Source organism: Syngnathoides biaculeatus, chromosome 6 (assembly GCF_019802595.1).
Source record: "Syngnathoides biaculeatus isolate LvHL_M chromosome 6, ASM1980259v1, whole genome shotgun sequence".
NCBI classification, from domain to species: domain Eukaryota; kingdom Metazoa; phylum Chordata; class Actinopteri; order Syngnathiformes; family Syngnathidae; genus Syngnathoides; species Syngnathoides biaculeatus.
In genome coordinates, this window is record NC_084645.1 from 11,036,502 (window position 1) to 11,055,324 (window position 18,823).

The following is an 18,823-nucleotide window of genomic DNA, read 5'->3' on the forward strand; positions in this document are numbered from 1 at the left end:
TACCCAGGAGAAATAAAAAAAAAAAAAAAATCATCACTCAGAGACTTATAGTATCCTTCTCCAGGTTCTCAGTGTGAGCATCTTCACACACTGCACTGTGTGTGTGAGGTGCAGCAGCTTCACAGCGGTTGAGGGAATTGTGCTCCATAGGGGAAATAAAACGGCCCAAAAGCTCATCACCTGACCTCTTCCTTCCCTGCAAGAACTGCACAAATCTGTTGAAAAACGATGGGACACTTGCCATCCCAGTGACTCCCGCTTTGAACTGCTGCCTTCAGGTGGGAAATTCAGGACAATAAAACAAGTACATTCAGTTTTACTAAACTGGAACCAAACACTTTGGACAATACTATAAACTGACTGTACTTTACTCATGGTTTGTGCAATCTACTATGAGTTGATGTTACTACAGATTAATGTATTGATGGGTCTCTTTTGTGTTCTTTTTTTGGTTATTTGTTTACTATAATACAGTCTTTTTGTGTTTTCTTTTGCACAGAAAGATGGACACATTAAATCCCATTACTGTATACTATAATGACAGTAGAGCTGTTCTACTGTATTCAAATATCTTGTTTAGCCTTGTGGGGAGCTCAAGCACACAGCTTTTCAGCAATAGTATCATGTTCCATGTGTTTCTCTACATTGATTCTTGGACATTAGCAACCTCTCATCCTTTTATGTCTTTGATGCCAGAGGAGAGTCATCTTGTGTGTGTGTTTGAGAGCAATACTGAGACACAAAATTAATCTCTCCACTCTCACACTCTCTCAAATGAAAACCAAAAGACTTGATTGAAAATTTGAAAGTTCTTGTTCATTCCCAGTGAACCTTATTGTTCTGCTTAGGTCAAACACACAATAGTCACAGGTTACCACAGCGACAGAGAGTAAAAGGACCCACATATTTTAGACCACGACGCGCCTGAATAATTTCAACAGGAAAGAAGCTCTCAAAACAACCCAAACCTAGTCCATTTTTTAAAAGAGAGAATGGATACGAGGAATATGACACAAAAATAAAAAGAGCAGCTAAAAATTTACAACTGCAACGAATATCGCAATATTTTTAGGTTTGAAATGTGTGAGGATAAGCGGCTTGGAGAATGACTGAAATAAAAATAACACAAAGAGCCACTTAGATCACTTACAACCTGGTCACTTTAAAGCTATGGCAAGTTTTATTATGGGATGACATGCCATACCTGTCTTTTAATTTCTGTAATGTATGCATTATTACGCCAACGTTTGTATTACAAATATTTCTCATGGTATAAAACTTCATTTGATTTACACATCTAATACGAAAGGGCATATTTGTAAAGTAAACCTGGATAAAAGTGCGCAGAAAATGCTTTACCCATATAATTAGAAAAACCACATCTTTCTGGGCACCCCGGTAGTGAAGGACCCCTCGGTGGGCGGCGGCGAAGCAGTGTAGTCTTTTCTGGAAATGTTCTGATGAAAGAGCGTAGTTGAAAACTACATTACCCACAGTGGACTATTATAGCCTACAGTGACTACATTCTACTGCTTAACCCGGGATGTCATAGCGCTGCTATTTTCTCCTCACAGTCCCTCTCACTTTCAGCGTACATTTCCAGTGGAGTGACACGGGGCTTTGGAAAGAAAGAAACGGACATCAAGAGACAAGCCACAAGCCAAAAATGGCAGATCTTGGTACGGGGAGCCTGTCGTTGGGTGATCCTGTTTTTAATTACCAAGAACACGAGCTGAATGAGCGGCTCAAGCGGCTTTATCCGGCCGTGAACGAGGAAGAGACCCCTTTACCCCGATCATGGAGTCCCAAGGATAAATACAGCTATATTGGGCTGTCACAAAACAACCTGAGGGTCCATTACAAAGGTGAGAGATTTGCCTTTGTGCTGTGTGGAGTAGTAACGTAAGCCACACAAAAGAGTACTCGAGCTCGTATTTGTCACGAAGGTTATGTCTTTCACTCTTTAACCATATTGAAGGTGTAAGTGGTGAATCCAGTCAAAAAAAATCCTTTCTGCCCTTGCCTCTTAAACGGGCAGACAAATGTCCAAAAGGTGAACTCACTCAACTCGACCACACAATAACAATATTGAAATTCACACTTAGTCAACACGGCTTCCTTTCTTATTTATCACTAATAGCGTTGGCTATTTTGTTTGCGGTGACATGACAGTGTTATTAGACGCACTCTCGAGCTTGTACTTGTGGATCAAAGATACAATTTGTGATGTACACTAATATTAGGGGCTATGATGGTATTTACAAGCTATAGCTAACAGCTATCACTTATGCAAGCACGGTAGTTAGCCGAGTGGCTAACCAACATTTCCGAATCTAGTTTTGACTTGTGACTAACGTGAAGTGTTACGCTAAGATGGGAGGATAAATGGGCCACAAGATGGATACGAACCATACATGTTAAACTTTAACACGACAGCACTGAGTGGAACGTTTTGTTTTTCTTTTGTCACGAACTAACACTCAAAATAGAATTATTGACAGCGTTGTTTAAAATCGCAAATTAGCTGAACGACGTGCTTCATGAGACAAACGGCCCAAATTCAGTTGAATCCAAATGTGTCCCGAGCGCAACAACAGTCTGATGCCTCTTTACAGGGAACCAGCTCGTTTTCAACAGCTGCTGCCAAGGTGGAGGCCTCTGCGCATCAAGGCCAAATGCACCGATCTTGTCAATATGATCGTCGACGTTTGCCTTATACGGAAAGTAGTTGCAGTAGAATCATTCGGCCATCCAGATATGTAGAATATATTTTATTTTTATTAAATAGAGTTAACTATTTTATTTCTATGAAGGCATCCTCAGTTGCAGTAGAATCATTCGGCCATCCAGATATGTAGAATATATTTTATTTTTATTAAATAGAGTTAACTATTTTATTTCTATGAAGGCATCCTCAAAGGCTTTGCATTTTTTTTATTAGATCAAACATCAAGACAGGAGGCATCTATTTAGACATAATTCTTTTTTCACCTCTGAAATATGAATGGAAGAAGAGGATACACTGTAATTTATGCTGTTTCACAAGTTATATATCTGATAAATGTCCTTGTGTTTGTGTATATCAGCTAGAAGCCTTACATTTGTTCAAATCCAGGCTGTCATGCAGAAAAGGATATCATCTACTTATTATATCATGCAAATTTTGGCTGAAGCACGATCTGATTAAATTTATCTCACACTTTAGATTGAAGCATGCGCTATGCATATGTTTTTATGTTGAAGTATACACCTTGTTATTAATACGGTGATTTGATCTCGATTACATTTATTCAAAACATGTTATGGTTGAGATATTTGTGATACAATGTTTATGAAAAGTTCAATTAATTTATTCCAAAAGTGTTTCGGGATGATAAAATGATAGACCTCTTTTAGAAATTTCCTTGCCAGTTGGTCCAGCTACTGTCCTACTCCCTCACCCTTGTAGTTTGGATGCTATTTTAACCAAAGTCAATTTTTTTCTGTTCCAGCTAGACAGCGGCGTCAAGACAAATAAGAGTGAACTTTGAACTCTCCTTGCATGCAAACCTAATCGAGCACAGTTACAGTAGAAAGATGTAGAGTCATGCATTTTGTCTATGAATGCTTTGGGTACAGTGTGTTTTTAAGCCAAACTTTGCACTATGTGTAGCTGTGGCATCTGGATAAAATGGTAGGCTTTCATTTTGTCATCTACCAAATATTGTTGCTTTTGTACACTTAATGTGACAAATGGTCCTCCTCCATTTATGCAGCAAGGCAGATGTAATGTTGAACCCAGGTAGGTAGTGATTGGTGATCATCTCGTCACGTCCTAATATGTGAGGTCATCCCCGGTAAAACCAAAGCAGGTGTAGCTCAGTGAATAATCGAGAGCGAGGCTGAGAGAGTGCAGAAATCAGAATCAAGAACAAAGAGAGTGGAAGCGAGCGTGGAAATCAGAAAGTGAGAGGTGATTTTGCAAAAGTGAGTGAGCATTATGCCCACAATAATTTATGCCCCACAGTATTATTTTTACCGTTTCAGTTTTTCAGCTCGTTTGTACGTAGTTTGAGCTCTCGTTTTATTGGCGGCCACCTCACGCCATAGGTTTGGGGATGGTTCTCTGATACTCCCGGGAGAATCAGACGGTATCCAATGGACCTTTCTAACCTGTCAGTCACTCGTACAATAATAGCCAATCAGACAGCTGCATTATCTTAACCCCTGGCTTGACATGTCCCTCTCGCCACATTGTCCCACAAGCAATGCTGGTTGTCAGTAGCGTGCGCTTGGAAAAGTTAATGTTACGAAGCAAATGGTCCTCAGATGCGCTTGGGTAACGTGCAATTCTGATGAAAGATATCCTGCTAGGTTACAAGGAGCGCCGTTGATTCATTTTCCAACGGCTAAAACACAGTTGACGAAGGGGCTACCGTGGATTAAGGCTCGCGGAAGAGCGCATGTACAGGAAAATGTGGACAATATCAACAAACACAAGGCTGTATGTTCGAAGGTAACTGAGGGAGAAGTATCTTCTCTGAGTTTGATTGAATTATTATCAGTGCTTTATACATTGCAGGAGAACAACTTTCACTTTGTTAGTGTATCACTGACCTGCTGAATGAAGTGTGTCATGTTTTATGCCGAAGAGTCGGGTTAATGATACGTGAATGCGCGATGTCATGCAAGAGAAATGTCTATTTGCCTATTTGTATCACATCGGACTTTTCAGACAGAGTACTGGGTTCGATTACGAGACAAGTCAAATGAGTACACCTACTCAATTATAAAGACTACAATGATATTACTGGTGATCTTTCCAAGTATAAAGTACTCACCCACCCTGCTTTACATGAGCAGTACGATTCCACAGTTTTATCCTGTTGGATTTCAATATGAAGTTTGTGAGGCATCAAACTTTTTTGCATCGATCGCCAATGTATCGCTGTAACTCTGACAGTGCGTCCTGCTCCGTCCAAAATCTTAATTCCCTGTACATGTCCTTGCTTGAAATAGTTGAGACCTCTCTGTAGAATTCTCTTGGACAAGTCTGACGCAGTTGGCAAAAAACATACACCAATATTATCAGGAATACGCGATAGAGAATCCACTTCAACCCTGTTCTTTTCAATCGCCATTTTAGAAGTTTGTGGGACATGGCTAAGGGGGCGGAGCTTAAGATCGCCATTGGAAAGGTCCATCACCAGATGAATCCGGATCGACTCATTTGTATCATTCTCATCGTCACAATCAGCAGGCTCGTGCGTAACGGAGAGTGAGCTTTGTGAAGCAAACGGTCCAGTGGAACATGAGGCTAGCTCAGTGGTAGTGAGCTTATTCTTTCTCACTGTATGCCTTAGTGTCAGTCTTATTTTTTTTTTTCAATCTTTTGTCGATCACGATTTCTTCCCTAAACACTCCTCAATTGTATATACATATATTCAATATACATGTATGTATGTAAATTAGGCAATTACCTAAACATTAACAGCCATACTACTCTTACTATAGTTCTCTAAAGATGCTTAACTGATGGATGGATGGCAATTTTAGTCCAGGAGCCCCACTGTCTGTGCGTGTGTCGGTGGCTGCCTGTGTGTAAACGTGATAGTGAGTGTGAGTTTGATATTGGGGGCATACAAGCATACACTAAAACTGTTTTGGGACTCTTTCAACATGTCGAATGGTTAATGTTTTAACTTGACATACTATTTCAAGATTGTAGCCTTTTATTTTGAAAGGTATACACAGTAACTCAGCATAGCACTGGTTATTTATTCATCCATCCATCCATTTATTCTCTAAGCCACTTCTCCTCACGAGGGTTGCGGGAGTGCGGGAGCCTATCTCAGAAGTCATCAGGCAAGAGGCAGGGTATACCCTGAGCTGAATGCTAGCCAATCGCAAGGCACATGGGGACGGACGGACAGTCTCACTCATGGTCACACCTTGGCGCAATTTAGAGTCTACTGGTTGTTTGTTTGTTCGTTCATTCATTCATTCATTCATTGTTAATGAATAGAATCAACTGCTATAAAACACAGATTTCTTTCCCTACCCATTGGTGACAACTTGTGCTCATTATACTATGATACTTGAACCATTTTATTGTGATGTAAAGTTGGTATGGGGAAGTTTTAGTCCAATGTTAAGCTTCCCCCCTTTCCCCAATCACCATTTTCATTCGTTTGAAGACTAAAACTCCCAAATACCACAATAATGAGAGACAGAATTCCTTTGAGAATTTTAGATTTTCTTCGAAGTCAAAAGTTTAAATACACAAAATGTAGTCCGTCCTTAAAAACATGGCGAAGCCCAGATGATAAGGTCATGGGATTGTGATTCCTGACAGGTTAACTGACGTGAGTTAATTGATGGCACATCTGGGGATCTATTTAAGTCTTTACTTCTAACACTCTGCTGCCTTGTTTGAAATCTTGGATAAATCAAAAGAAATCGTCCAGGATATCAGAGAATTGTGGAGCTCCACAAGTGTGGCTCATCCGTAGATGCAATTTCCACATGCTTGAAGGTGCCATGCTCATCTGTCCCAACAATTAAATGCAAGTATAAAAATTACAGGAATGTCTAGCCATCACACTGCTCAGGAAGGAGACGAGCTCTGTTTCACACGAGCAGAAATATTGCTGTGCTCTATAAAATTAATATATAAAATAAAACTTCAGGTCCCAAGGTGCGTTCACACATTCAAAACTGTTAGAACCCTTTTTTTAACCAATATATAGTTCAAGTTTTGAAGACTGATATTTTCTTCTCGTCCTCTGTTTCAGATGCGTATAAAATATCTGTTACCGTATTTTCTCGACTAAGCTGTTTCTTTTTTTCCCCGTGCTCTGAACCCACTGGCCTATACCAATGCAATGCAGCTAATATAGAGATTCGCTAGAGTGACTCTTGATTAAAACGTACAAAAAGGACTTGTTTGAAAATAATGCTTAAAAAATGACTATTCCGTCTCAAGCATCAGGGTTTGTGCTTTTACAGATGCCTCCAATGGGTAGAAGACAAAGATACTACCTCTTTCGTTTAGAAGACAGCACTGGTTACACAGTGATGAAAGTCCTCCGGATTTTCCCGGAATTCTGGATTTTCAAATTTTTATGAAAAATTGCCTAAAATTGATCCGGATATTAGTTGACAACATTGAACGAACACGCGTTTCAGTTCGTCGTTTTTCTTTCACGAACATAGCCATGTTGAGGCACTAACACTAGTAACAGTAATGCCCTTCCCCTCGCATTCTCATGACCTCGCCATATCGCAGAGATTTTGAAATTTCGTTGAGAACAGAGGTGCACGTGTGCACACAAAAGGCAGGTTAATATTTTATATATATATATATATATATATATATATCTAAAATATTAAAGGCAACTCATTATTCTATTAGTATTACTAGATCTATATCTAAAATAGTGAGCAATCTGGTCGAGTGTATCAGTACAATGCGACATAAGTTTGAGACTTAAACGTTAATAGTAATTACTACAGATCAACTACTTTCACGTGTTTTGCTGTAGGGTGTAGAAATTCTAGGATATATTTTTGTGTATATTCTATATAGATACTATAATATGTATAATTTGGGGAAAAGGACAATTTTAGATGTCTTTTTACTGAATAGTTCACATTCATTTGTCTTGGAATAAGTTGGCATATTTTAAGCATGTTTTAATGACAAATGTGATTTTGTGTTATCCAATGATGGGGGGATGGGTGCAAAAAAAATCTAGGCTTGGCACTTGGCGAACTTCTGCCCAATTTTTTTGGGGGGGTCAGGATTTAGAAAATTTACTTTCAAAGTTTGTCTGAATTTTGTTCACAGATATCGCCAGAATGCACCAGAGCCATCCATGTTTTTCAAAAATCTTCTGGGGGAGCATGACACCGAACCCCCTTAGCAGGATTTCACACTTTCAGTGCTCGCATTTCTATTTTCAGGAAAGTCCACTTTCATCTCTGGTTACAGAAGGAGTCCAGAAGCGTTTTTTTTTTTTTTTTTTGCCTGGAAAAAAAAAAGCATTGTTTGTTTTGGACATCAATACCAATATAACAGATTCAAACAACCATCAATAGATCAAACTCAATTCCACGATTGATTCCTGGAGGTACAAAAAAGTTTTCGCCACCACTGGACATCAGTGTGAATCTTGCTTTTAAAGCAGTTTTCTGAGGTGAGTGGGAGACTTGGATGAGCAGTGGTGAGAAATCTTTCAGAAAAACGGCCGCGTGCGTAGATCATCCTTCTCTGAGGTCTGACTGTGGATCTTAAAAGCGCGGAGCAATGTGAAAGAACGTAGAATCACCAATGAATTTCGAAAGGCTGGACTGCTACGTGAGATCTATGGAAGTAAATTAGTGCCACCAGGATTTGAATTTGAAATGCCACAGAAAACACAATTTGAAATGTAAAGTGATCACATTTTCAATAGTTGCTACAATTCGCTGTCTAAAATCACCATCTGTGCCACCAGGCAGGGTTACTTCAGGTCAGAACCAAACAGCCAGCCAATCCAGTTGCGCTTTCTCATAACATAACTGTGATCAAGTTCAAATCCTGGTGGCACTAATTTACTTCCATAGAGAACTGTATAACTTCAGCGGTAACTATGTCTTGAGAGAAAAATTACATTGAGAGTGACAGAGATTGAAATGGTGTGTGACGGACACGTTTTGAGGCTCTTCAACTCCAATACCGAAGATGACGACTTGGGTGGTTTCAGTGAACAGGAGGAGGATGAATAAAAACAATGACTTTTCTGTGGTGTTTGAGCCATTATACTGCCGTGTTAATAAACATTTACAAAATCTTTGTGTAAATATCTAATTTCTCAATGTGTGTATCTGCGGCGTATAGTCCGGTGTGGCTAATGTAGGTTGGGATAAAAAAGTTCTACACAAACTGGGCTTGTCTTACAATCTGATGCACTCTATTGTCCCAAAAATATGGTACATTGATTTAAGTGGTCACAAAGAGGAGTGTTCATGATCATAGCGTACATCAGCCTGTCGGTCTCAACTTACATATACAAGAGGCGTTCTCAAGTTTAGTTTGGCAAAGAATACTGTAGTGGCTCGTTATGTGTTTGCTGCAAATTTTAGCTTTGGAGGCATTGATTTGGATGTGATAAAATCCTACACGAGAGAGGACCCTCTCACGTAGAATCATGCATGATCTGAATAATAAGCACAATGTACTGATGTCATCACTACCATGTTTTATGCACATTAAAATTTTGCATAAATATATTTAAGCAAAATAAGGTTTCCTTAGATGATGTCATATGGAAATGTTTTGTCACTTAGTTGCTTCGCCTAAGGTTACAACCCATCTACAGTTGCATGCAGCAAACAAACAGATCTACAATGATTCGTTATGTAGGCTCCCTCATTCTAAAATTCACAAGAATACTGTAGTGGCTAAACAGACATTACAAAACACACTGCTGAATGGTGATTTGATCATTTTCTCCCATGATCTGGCGAATTGCATAAGCAGCAATTTGGAAGAAAAAAAATCACAGAGATCACTCTTGTGCTGCAATTTACCAGTAATTGGGTTAGATAGAAAACCTTAGTCTTGGGATCTATATACATTGTAGACACGGAGACTATTTCTTTTCGGGTTAAATAATAAAAAGAGTACATGTCAAAAGTCAGATATGTGAGTGAAAACCACAGATTATACCATAAATCCTGATATACAACTTTTTCACAATATAATTTTTTTTCTCCTTCCCACTTGCAGGGCATGGCAAAAATCACAAGGATGCCGCATCCGTACGAGCCACACATCCGATTCCTGCTGCCTGTGGGATCTACTATTTTGAAGTCAAAATTATCAGTAAAGGTCGTGATGGGTAAGTAAAAACCTCATATTTAGTGCATTTCCCGACATGTCATTTATCTATAATGTAAAGTTTCTACTTGGGGTTTCTGCAACTTTCTAAAAATAAGTGAGAATTTTTTTTATATTCACTCAAACATTACAGTATTTACCATTTATTGGTGCTAGTTGATGCTCCTTCTGATGGGACTCTGTCAGACATTCCCAACAGACTCTCACAATCTGTTTGGGTTTCCCAGGACAGGCCAACCATAGGAGGCAAAACACTAGTGGGTCATGGATAGTTGATGCATTTGCCTCTCTCTTCACCAAAGTCCAAGACTTGACGGCACAAATCCGATGATAGGACCACAAAATTCATTATAAAACTGCACCTGACTGTGTTCTTGTGCAAAGTCTATACTTGTGCTCTAACTTGGTCTTTGTTCGGTATAATCCAACACCAAAGCACCACTTGGGTATCACCATCAGTGTCCACATGAATATTGAAGTCCCCTAGCTGTGATGTGCTCTCTTGCACTTCCTTCAAGCACTGCAAAAAAGGTGGGTACTCTGAGCTCTTGTTTAATGCATGGGCACAAACCTTCCCAAGCCTGAGGTAGCATACCCTCTCCTTCATCACCAACATGCAGGCCCTGTGCCTGTGGAGCAATAAATCTGTCCAGACCTGCTCATCACCTCTCACCTCATCTAAACATTGTGTTTAAAACATAAAATGTACACGCAAATAACTGCTGTGAGTATGGCCAGCACCAGACAATTGTCGCAGTGCACTTCGGGGGCGGGGGGGAAGACGTGAAACCTCTCCATAATGTTAAGTCGGCGGCTCGAGGAGAGGTTGGCCATTTCTGTTACAGTGCACCTTTGTTTATTCAAACCAAATAAATCTTTATTTTTACCTTTATAGCACTTTCCATGTAATGATCCACCTCTCAAAGTAGTGTAGTTAAAATCAATCCTCCTACCACTCAATCCACACAAATACTGTACCATACAGATGTATACAAAAAAAAACAAATAGTTTTGCTTGCTATGTGACAAAACTTCACAAAAATGGCAATCTGTCAATTTCTAAAATCAGGTTTGAAGAGCCACTTCAACTTGAGTATCACTCAGTAAGAATTTTGACATTATTTGACCTTACCGGAGAAAGTTAGCTTTTTGTGCTTTTAAAAATTGCCCTTTTCTGAAGAGCATTTGTGTGATAACGTCGATTCTCTTACTTAGAAATCATGGAGGGGTCTGAAATTTTCATCGTAGGTACATGTCCACGGTGAGAGATTTTAAAAAGAAAATCCAGAAATCACAATATATTATTTTTTTTTTTTAAAGATTTACTTGTGTGCTACAGCTGCAAATAAGTATTTGAACACCTATCAGCTAGAATTTTGACCCTCAAAGATCTGTTAGTCCGCCTTTAAAAGTCCACCTCCACTCTATGTATTGTCCTGAATCACATATATCTGTGTGAGGTCGTTAACTGCATAAAGACACCTGTCCACCACATACAATCAGTAAGACTCAAACTTGTAACATGGCCAAGACCAAAGAGCTGTCCAAAGACACCAGAGACAAAATTGTACAACTCCATGCGGCTGGAACGGACTCTGGAGAAATTGCCGAGCAGCTCGGTGAAAAAAGGTCCACTGTTGGAGCAATCATTAGAAAATGGAAGAAGCTAAACATGACGGTCAATCTTAATTGGAGTGGAGCCCCATCCAAGATATCACCTCGTGGGGTCTCAATGATCCTTAGAAAGGTGAGGAATCAGCCCAGGACTACTCGACAGGACTTGGTCAATGACCTGAAAAGAGCTCGGACCACCGTTTCCAAGGTGACTGTTGGTAAGACACTAAGATGTCACGGTTTAAAATCATGCATGGCATGGAAAGTTTCCCCTGCTTAAACCAGCACATGTCAAGGCTTGTCTTAAGTTTGCCAATGACCATTTGGATGATACGGAGGAGTCATGGGAGAACGTTTTGTGGTCAGATGAGACCAAAATGGAACTTTTTGGTCATAGTTCCACTAACAGTGTTTGGAGGAAAACGAACGATGAGTTCCATCCCAAGAACACCATCCCTACTGTGAAGCATGGGGGTGGTAGCATCATGCTTTGGGAGTGTTTTTCTGCACATGGGACAGGAAGACTGCACTGTATTAAGAAAAGGATGACTGCTGCCATGTACTGTGAGATTTTGGGGAACAACCTCTTTCACTCACTCGGAGCATTGAAGATGGGTCATGGCTGCGTATTTCAACATGACAATGATCCGAAGCACACAGCCAGGAAAACCAAGGAGTGCCTCCGTAAGAAGGATATTAAGGTTCTGGCGTGGGTTAGCCAGTCTCCAAACCTAAACCCAACAGAAAATCTTTGGGGGCAGCTGAAACTCCATGTTTCTCAGCGACAGCCCAGAAACCTGTCTGAGCTAGAGAAGATCTGTGTGGAGGAGTGAGCCAAAATCCCTCCTGGAATGTATGCACACCTGGTGAACAATTACAAGAAACGTTTGACCTCTGTAATTGCAGACAAAGACTACTGCACCAAATATTAATATTGGTTTTCACAGATGTTCAAATATTTATTTGGAGCTGTATCAAACAAATAAATCATAAAAAAAAATCATACACTGTGATTTCTGGATTTTTTTTTTTAGATCATCTCTCACAGTGGACATGGACCTACGATAAAAATTTCAGACACCTCCGTGATTTCTAAGTGGGAGAACTTGCAATATAGCAGGGTGTTCAAATACTTATTTTCTTCACTGTATATTGGCTTTGGGACAAAACCTATTTAAGAGTTACATTGGTCTCAGTTGAACACCTGAATTCACTTCACGGATTAGTCCAATTATGTTTAGTTTACATTTTGTGATTTAAATCATGCTAATTTTTGTCTCATAAAGGGCACCATGTTACTTTTCATGTGTAAAATTCCGGAAAAATTCATGAAAATTTTTTTAAATCTGAACGTTGCTACACATTATGAAATACGAGTCCTAGATTCCAGAGGCTTCATTATTAAACAAAACACACAAAACAGTAGAGTGAGAGAAAGTCGGATTTTGTGTAAAGCTAGCAATTTCCCCCAAATTATTACTAATGTTCTACATGCATTCTCGCAATGCTGGTCGTGCTGTACTCATGCAGGGTTCGCGCGCGTCCCTAAAAAACCCTATATTTTCGAAGGTGCATTTAGGGGCTCCTGAAAGTCCTTAAAAATCTGCGAAAACCGGTCAAGCCCCTAAAAAGTCCTTAAATTAAAAAAAATCAAAGGGAGGACCTCTACAGCCAAAATTCTCCCTAAAAAAAAAAAAAAATCTTTTATTTAAAAAAAAATAGCGATCCGTCTGGCGTCCAAAACAGCCGGTAATTGTCAACGGAAGTCACCGTGTTGACAACTTGTTGCCATCTTGTAGATATTCCATTGTTTGTTTCCGTGAGTAGGCATTTCACTTCGTCTTCGTTATAATGTAGCGTAGTTCTTTCATCGATCCAAATTGTATCATGGGGAAGTGCATTTTTCAATATGCTTGGGTTGAAAGTAAGGAGTTTGGGAGCTGGGTTCGTCGAGATCCAAAAGATTGGCACATGTTTTACTCCCATCTGTGCAAGCAGAGTTACCAGCTTGAAAAGATGGGCGTCAAAGCGCTGGAGTCGCACCGGAAAAAACATGAGACACGCTGATTTGGCGAAGACTCTCATCTTCCGTTGGTATGAATCTGTTTCTAAAATATCAAGATAATGAAGCATCAACTTCAGGCAGTGGTACTAGCAGTGCATGGGCACCTACAGTTGTCCAGTCATCGACTTCAACCAGACTTTATGAACGTACTTCAATACACGAAGACGGACTCGTTAAAGGCAGAGATCGTGTGGACTTTAAAAGTGATCTGCAGCCATTACAGTTACAAATCTTGTGAAAATAATTCGAAAGTGTTTGCAGTCATGTTCCCAGACAGTGACATTGCTAAAAACTACCACTGTGGGGAAAGGAAGACTTCGTACCTCGCTACATTTGGCATTGCTGCCCACTTTTCATCTCTACTGCCTCAAAGCCAAAAAAGCCATAATAGAGACTGACATATCTACGCTTATTGCGAAGGCTGACAGGCTGTGTGAGGAGGCAGAAGAAAAGAGGAATCTGAGGTTTATCACCGAGGCCAATGCCCTCAGAGGCAGAGCAAAGGACATGAGAGCCACTTTGGCACTGCTGCATTAACAAATAGAGGAGGCACTGAGTAGGCTCAAGGAGCTAGAGTAGGGGTGCTGAGACAGACATCAGTAGAAGACATTTATGTATATAGTTGCAATTGTTGTTAGAATCTGTTTTTCTGTAGACTGTTATGTGAAGACATTGACAATGGTCATATCAATGAGAACTACCACAATGGGCGACAGGAAATCACTGTCACAGGTACTGAGGTACTGGAACATTTGATGAACCAAGAATCGTTGATGGCACCATTGGGTGAGTCTTATTTCCTAACTCTTGATTTTCCACGATGGCCCTAAACTTTTCGTGTCAGCCCTAAATTTTTTCCGTGTCGGCCCTAAATTTTTCATGTCAGCCCCTAAGAATGCCCCTAAAAAGCCCTTAATTTTTTTGGGTCAGACTGAGTATGAACCCTGTCATGACTGTAGATCAGGTGGTCCATGGTCTTTTCTGTACATCACAGAAGAAAACGAAGCAAGTTTAGTTGAAGAAAAATAATGCCGACAAACAACAAAAAACAAAAGAAGTTGGAAGAAGAGACGTTGTTGTCCCCTCAAGGTGTGCCCTTAACTGTCCTGCCAATTGAGGCGCTTCCACCCCTGCTCCCATCTGTGATTGTGACCAGAACAAAAGGGTAGCAGTTGCTTGCTGAAGTTCCACCAACTGATTGTGGCCCAATAAAAAAAAAAACGATCAAATCTGCGTGGTTGGTTTCTTCGTTCAAAAATGCAGCCATCGTGTTGAGGTTGGTGCTTGCACACGTAGCGGCGCCTGGTAGCACTGGAGGACAATGGTAAAGGAAGGGGGTTGGCCATGGCAACACCATGGCTGGTGAAATTTACTATTCAACACGGCAGAAGAGCAGGACACAAGGAAAATAAATGAAAGCAGAAGATGTCGGATTCTGAGGTTGAATACCTTGGGTGCGTGTCCAAAAGGATGGAGGAAACTGGAGAAAGACCATACCGATTAGTTTGAATCTTGTCTACATTTACGACCAATAAAATGGGTTTAAAAATCATATAGTAAACTAAATCACTCTCAACTTTGTACTCTTATATTACGCAGATAGAATGGTTGTTTCACTTTAGTCTTGGCAAATGAAGTGCGTATGGTTCAGTGCAACACTTTATGCTGTTGGGCTTTAAGACAGTTTTCAAAATTTTGCAGCTGTATCTGTGAAGTTGACACACTGACGCACACATCAAGCCATACATTTAGAATATTTTTTCAGTTTATGAAATACCACAACAGACATTTTGTCTCGAGTTCAACAAAACCATTCAGTCCACGTTGCAGTAAATCTCACACACCAGTGAGTGGCACTTAGTAATTGCTCCTGTTGGGACCTTTTTTTCCTCTGATAACCCCAACTTTTGGTTGCTCTCAGTTCAAATGAAGAAAAGGACTCTTTTATGACTTTAAACCAAGATTTTAAAGGGATTTACTAATTAATTTAGGATTGAGTTGACATATACCAGGCATTCTTTTAGTGGTAGAGCAGCTTGAAAGACTGGAGCTTATCAATTTGTCGGGCAGTCATTGCCACCCCAAGGTTGCAGGAGCATGTCTGCTACAGTACAATAGACTTTTGTGTAAGGATGTTTTTTTTTTTTTAAACATCAATAACAGTGAGAACCAATTCCAAAGGTAAAAATTCTGTGGAGTTGTTCTCTGAATTTTTAAGCGATTCTCGTATTGATCCTATTCGGAATAACAACATAATTGAGTGTCTTACGTAGTGCACGCACCCTGTAGACCAACCTGCTGACATTCATACAACTAAAACTAAAGACAATTTAACTATAAATTACTAAAACCACACCACTATCAAACCCTGTCTGTACAAAATAAAGATTTTGATGTACTCAAAGTTTTATACAATAACTTCAACCAGAAGAATGCATTTTAAGTTTAACTGGAGCAATGCATTCTAGGAAAGAGTGCATACAAATTTTCCTGGTGTTACACTAAAATTCACCATGCCAGCAACTGAGACCAGAGGTTTCCCTGTCCTGTTAGGGGCAGTGTGGTGCGATACATCAAATAATGTGTTACAGTGGCATTTGTGTGTGTATACAGTGTTCCCTTGCCTGTTTGCGGTTCACCCTTCGCACCCCTTCATATTTGCGGCTTTTGGTCTCCCAAGTATTTTTTTTTAATTTACTTATTATTTACTTATTTTATTTATTCACAATTGTGAACGTCTTAAAATCTCTTCCAAATAGACGAGGCGCCACATTAAACATCGATGTCTTAAAATGTGGTGCACATTATGTTCACACTGAGTTCCTACATTTGCAATTACTGTTGTGTGACATGTCCAACAAAGTACACTTAAACACTAGTTACACTGTTAACATGCCTGCCACGAAGCTTGTTTGTAAGCTTCGATATGATGTGCTCACGAGACAGGAACAATTGCATTTCACATCTGCCCCACACACTGCCTGTGTAGGCAGGTCATTACTGCCAATGTTGTATACAGTCACGGTGTTTCAACTAAAACTATCACACCACAGCAAGCAGAGTAGTATAACGAGCAAATAACAAAACAATACAATGACTCACGAAATAATTGACACAAAACAACATGAAAATTTGTATGTCGGTTACCCCCCAAAAAATCGGCCGTAATGGAATTCTCTGTTGGTTCGCAGCTCGTCAGAATGTTGTCATATATAGATTTTTTTTCATACACGCGCCATGAAAAATCTGTGGACTATGTGGGGTTGAAGATGAAGCCAGAATTGACTTAATATGCATACAACTTAAACTGCAGAATCGAGTGTATTTACCTCTTCTACAGGCGAGAAATTAGCTTTTTTCTGTGTGTTAGCCAAAATGCCGGTTCATGGTGGTGCTGGATTTTGCCTGAATACTTGGGAGGATGGATTCACTCTTCCAAAAGACCAGATTCATCATGAAAGATTGATTGCACCAGTGCAAAGGACAAGAGGTGTGTGGGTTCCAAATGACAAGTGTGTATAGAGCTTGTAAAAAAAAAATAATAATAATAATCATAATAGTGGGGGGGGGATTTCTCCCACAATTTATAGCGTGTGTTACGTGTGAATTTAGAATAAATCCCCTTGTTCTAACCAGCAAAATATAACAATCAGACACAATACAATACAACACAAAACAATAACAAACGAACACAAAATAGAAGTACAAAGACAGTTTAGTAGCGTGTAACACGAGCTTACTAGCCAAACAACGCATAGTCTCCAAAGTCGAGCGAATGTGACAAATGTTATTTCCAGTGAATGTTAGAAGTAGGCGAATGTTCTGGATATGTCCAAAAGACGAAAGGCAGAAGACATTGTGGTGTCCGTGTTCTTATATACTTGTCCAAAAGCAGCAGTGGTAGTAAGAAGCTCCCGTCAACAGCCATCCTCCCGAACATTCCAGACATCCGGGTCCGATGACGTAATGGAGTCCTTCTCTCAGAACACAACAAAAGATCTGCGTCATAATAACTTAATAAAGTACGTAAGTAATAAAATATGCAAGAAAGTAAAATCAAGACAATAATAAAGAATGAATAACAAAAATAACAATATAGACACACATAACATAACTTGAGAATGAAAGAATGGAACAGTACCAACTACAGTGAGCTGCTGAGGGAGGTCAAGAAACTCATAAAGAACAAATGCAGGGGTCATCAGTCAGATGGAGTCATCTTTTATAATGACAACGCAAGGCCTCACACAGCAGCCCACAAACAATGCAGACCATCGACAAGCTGGGCTGGGAACTGCGCCCTCATCCCCCTTACAGCCCAGACCTTGCCTCTTCAGACTTTAACCTGTTTGGTCCCTTGAAAGCTTTCATGAGAGGCATGAAGTTTGAAAGTGACGGTGAAGTCATAAGTGTTGTGACCAACTGAGACATCAGTCTAAAGATTTTTACGTTGAGGGAATATGGAAGCTTGTCCACTAATGGGAAAAGTGTGTGACAGTGCTGGTGGACTACATTGAAAGGAAAAAAAAAAGTAAGCTTCTATCTGTATTAGAAGTTCTTATACCGAAAATGTCACCTTATTCATTGAATGTGTACATACACACATACATACACGTTAAAACACACGGTGGCATGCATGCTAACAGTGTAACCAGTGGGTGAAAGGAATGTAACCCTCTGCGAATAGAGAGAACATTGTATACATTTTTGAAGGTAATTCCCACCCATACCCTGATGCTACATTTAGGTAGCCTCTCAATATTTTTCATTGCAAGCATTAAGCTGGCAATCTCCACAGTTCTGCTTCTTTGAACTGAAATAAATTAAATTAAATATTTTTGTTGTACGTTTAGTTGTAATTTCCAAATGATGTCATTCAAGATCTTCAAGCATACTTGAGAGAGCAGGAAAACATATTATGCCCTCCAAAAGTATTGGAACAGCAAGTTCCTTTGTTCTTGTATGCTGAATACATTTGGGAAATAGCTCAAAAGATTATATGACAAAAGTTCAGAATTTCAGTTTTATTTCATGGTGTTTACATCTGGATGTGTTAAAAAACTCAGGACAGATTACCTTTTGTTCTAGGCCACCCACTTTTCAAGTGAGCAAAAAGTATTTGAACTGACATTATTAAATTAACTTGAAGTGAATAACATTTAATACTTTGTTGCATAACCCTTACTTGCAATAACTGCATTAAGCCTGCGACCCACTGACTTCACCAGACTGTTGCATTCTTCATTTGAGATAAATTTCAAGGCTTCTACTGTAGACTCTTT

The 18,823-nt window shown here is 39.7% G+C and overlaps 1 protein-coding gene across 1 annotated transcript in view; it reads left to right on the forward strand.

The window, feature by feature from the left end:
* Positions 1–1,455: 1,455 nt before the first annotated feature.
* The window catches only part of ranbp10 (RAN binding protein 10), a 66,012-nt gene continuing 48,644 nt past the window's right edge, over positions 1,456–18,823 (forward strand). The window contains exons 1-2 of the mRNA XM_061822272.1: positions 1,456–1,865; positions 9,752–9,863. Coding sequence (XP_061678256.1) covers positions 1,667–1,865; positions 9,752–9,863 — 311 coding nt within the window. The 5' untranslated portion in view covers positions 1,456–1,666. The remainder of the gene's footprint in view (positions 1,866–9,751; positions 9,864–18,823) is intronic.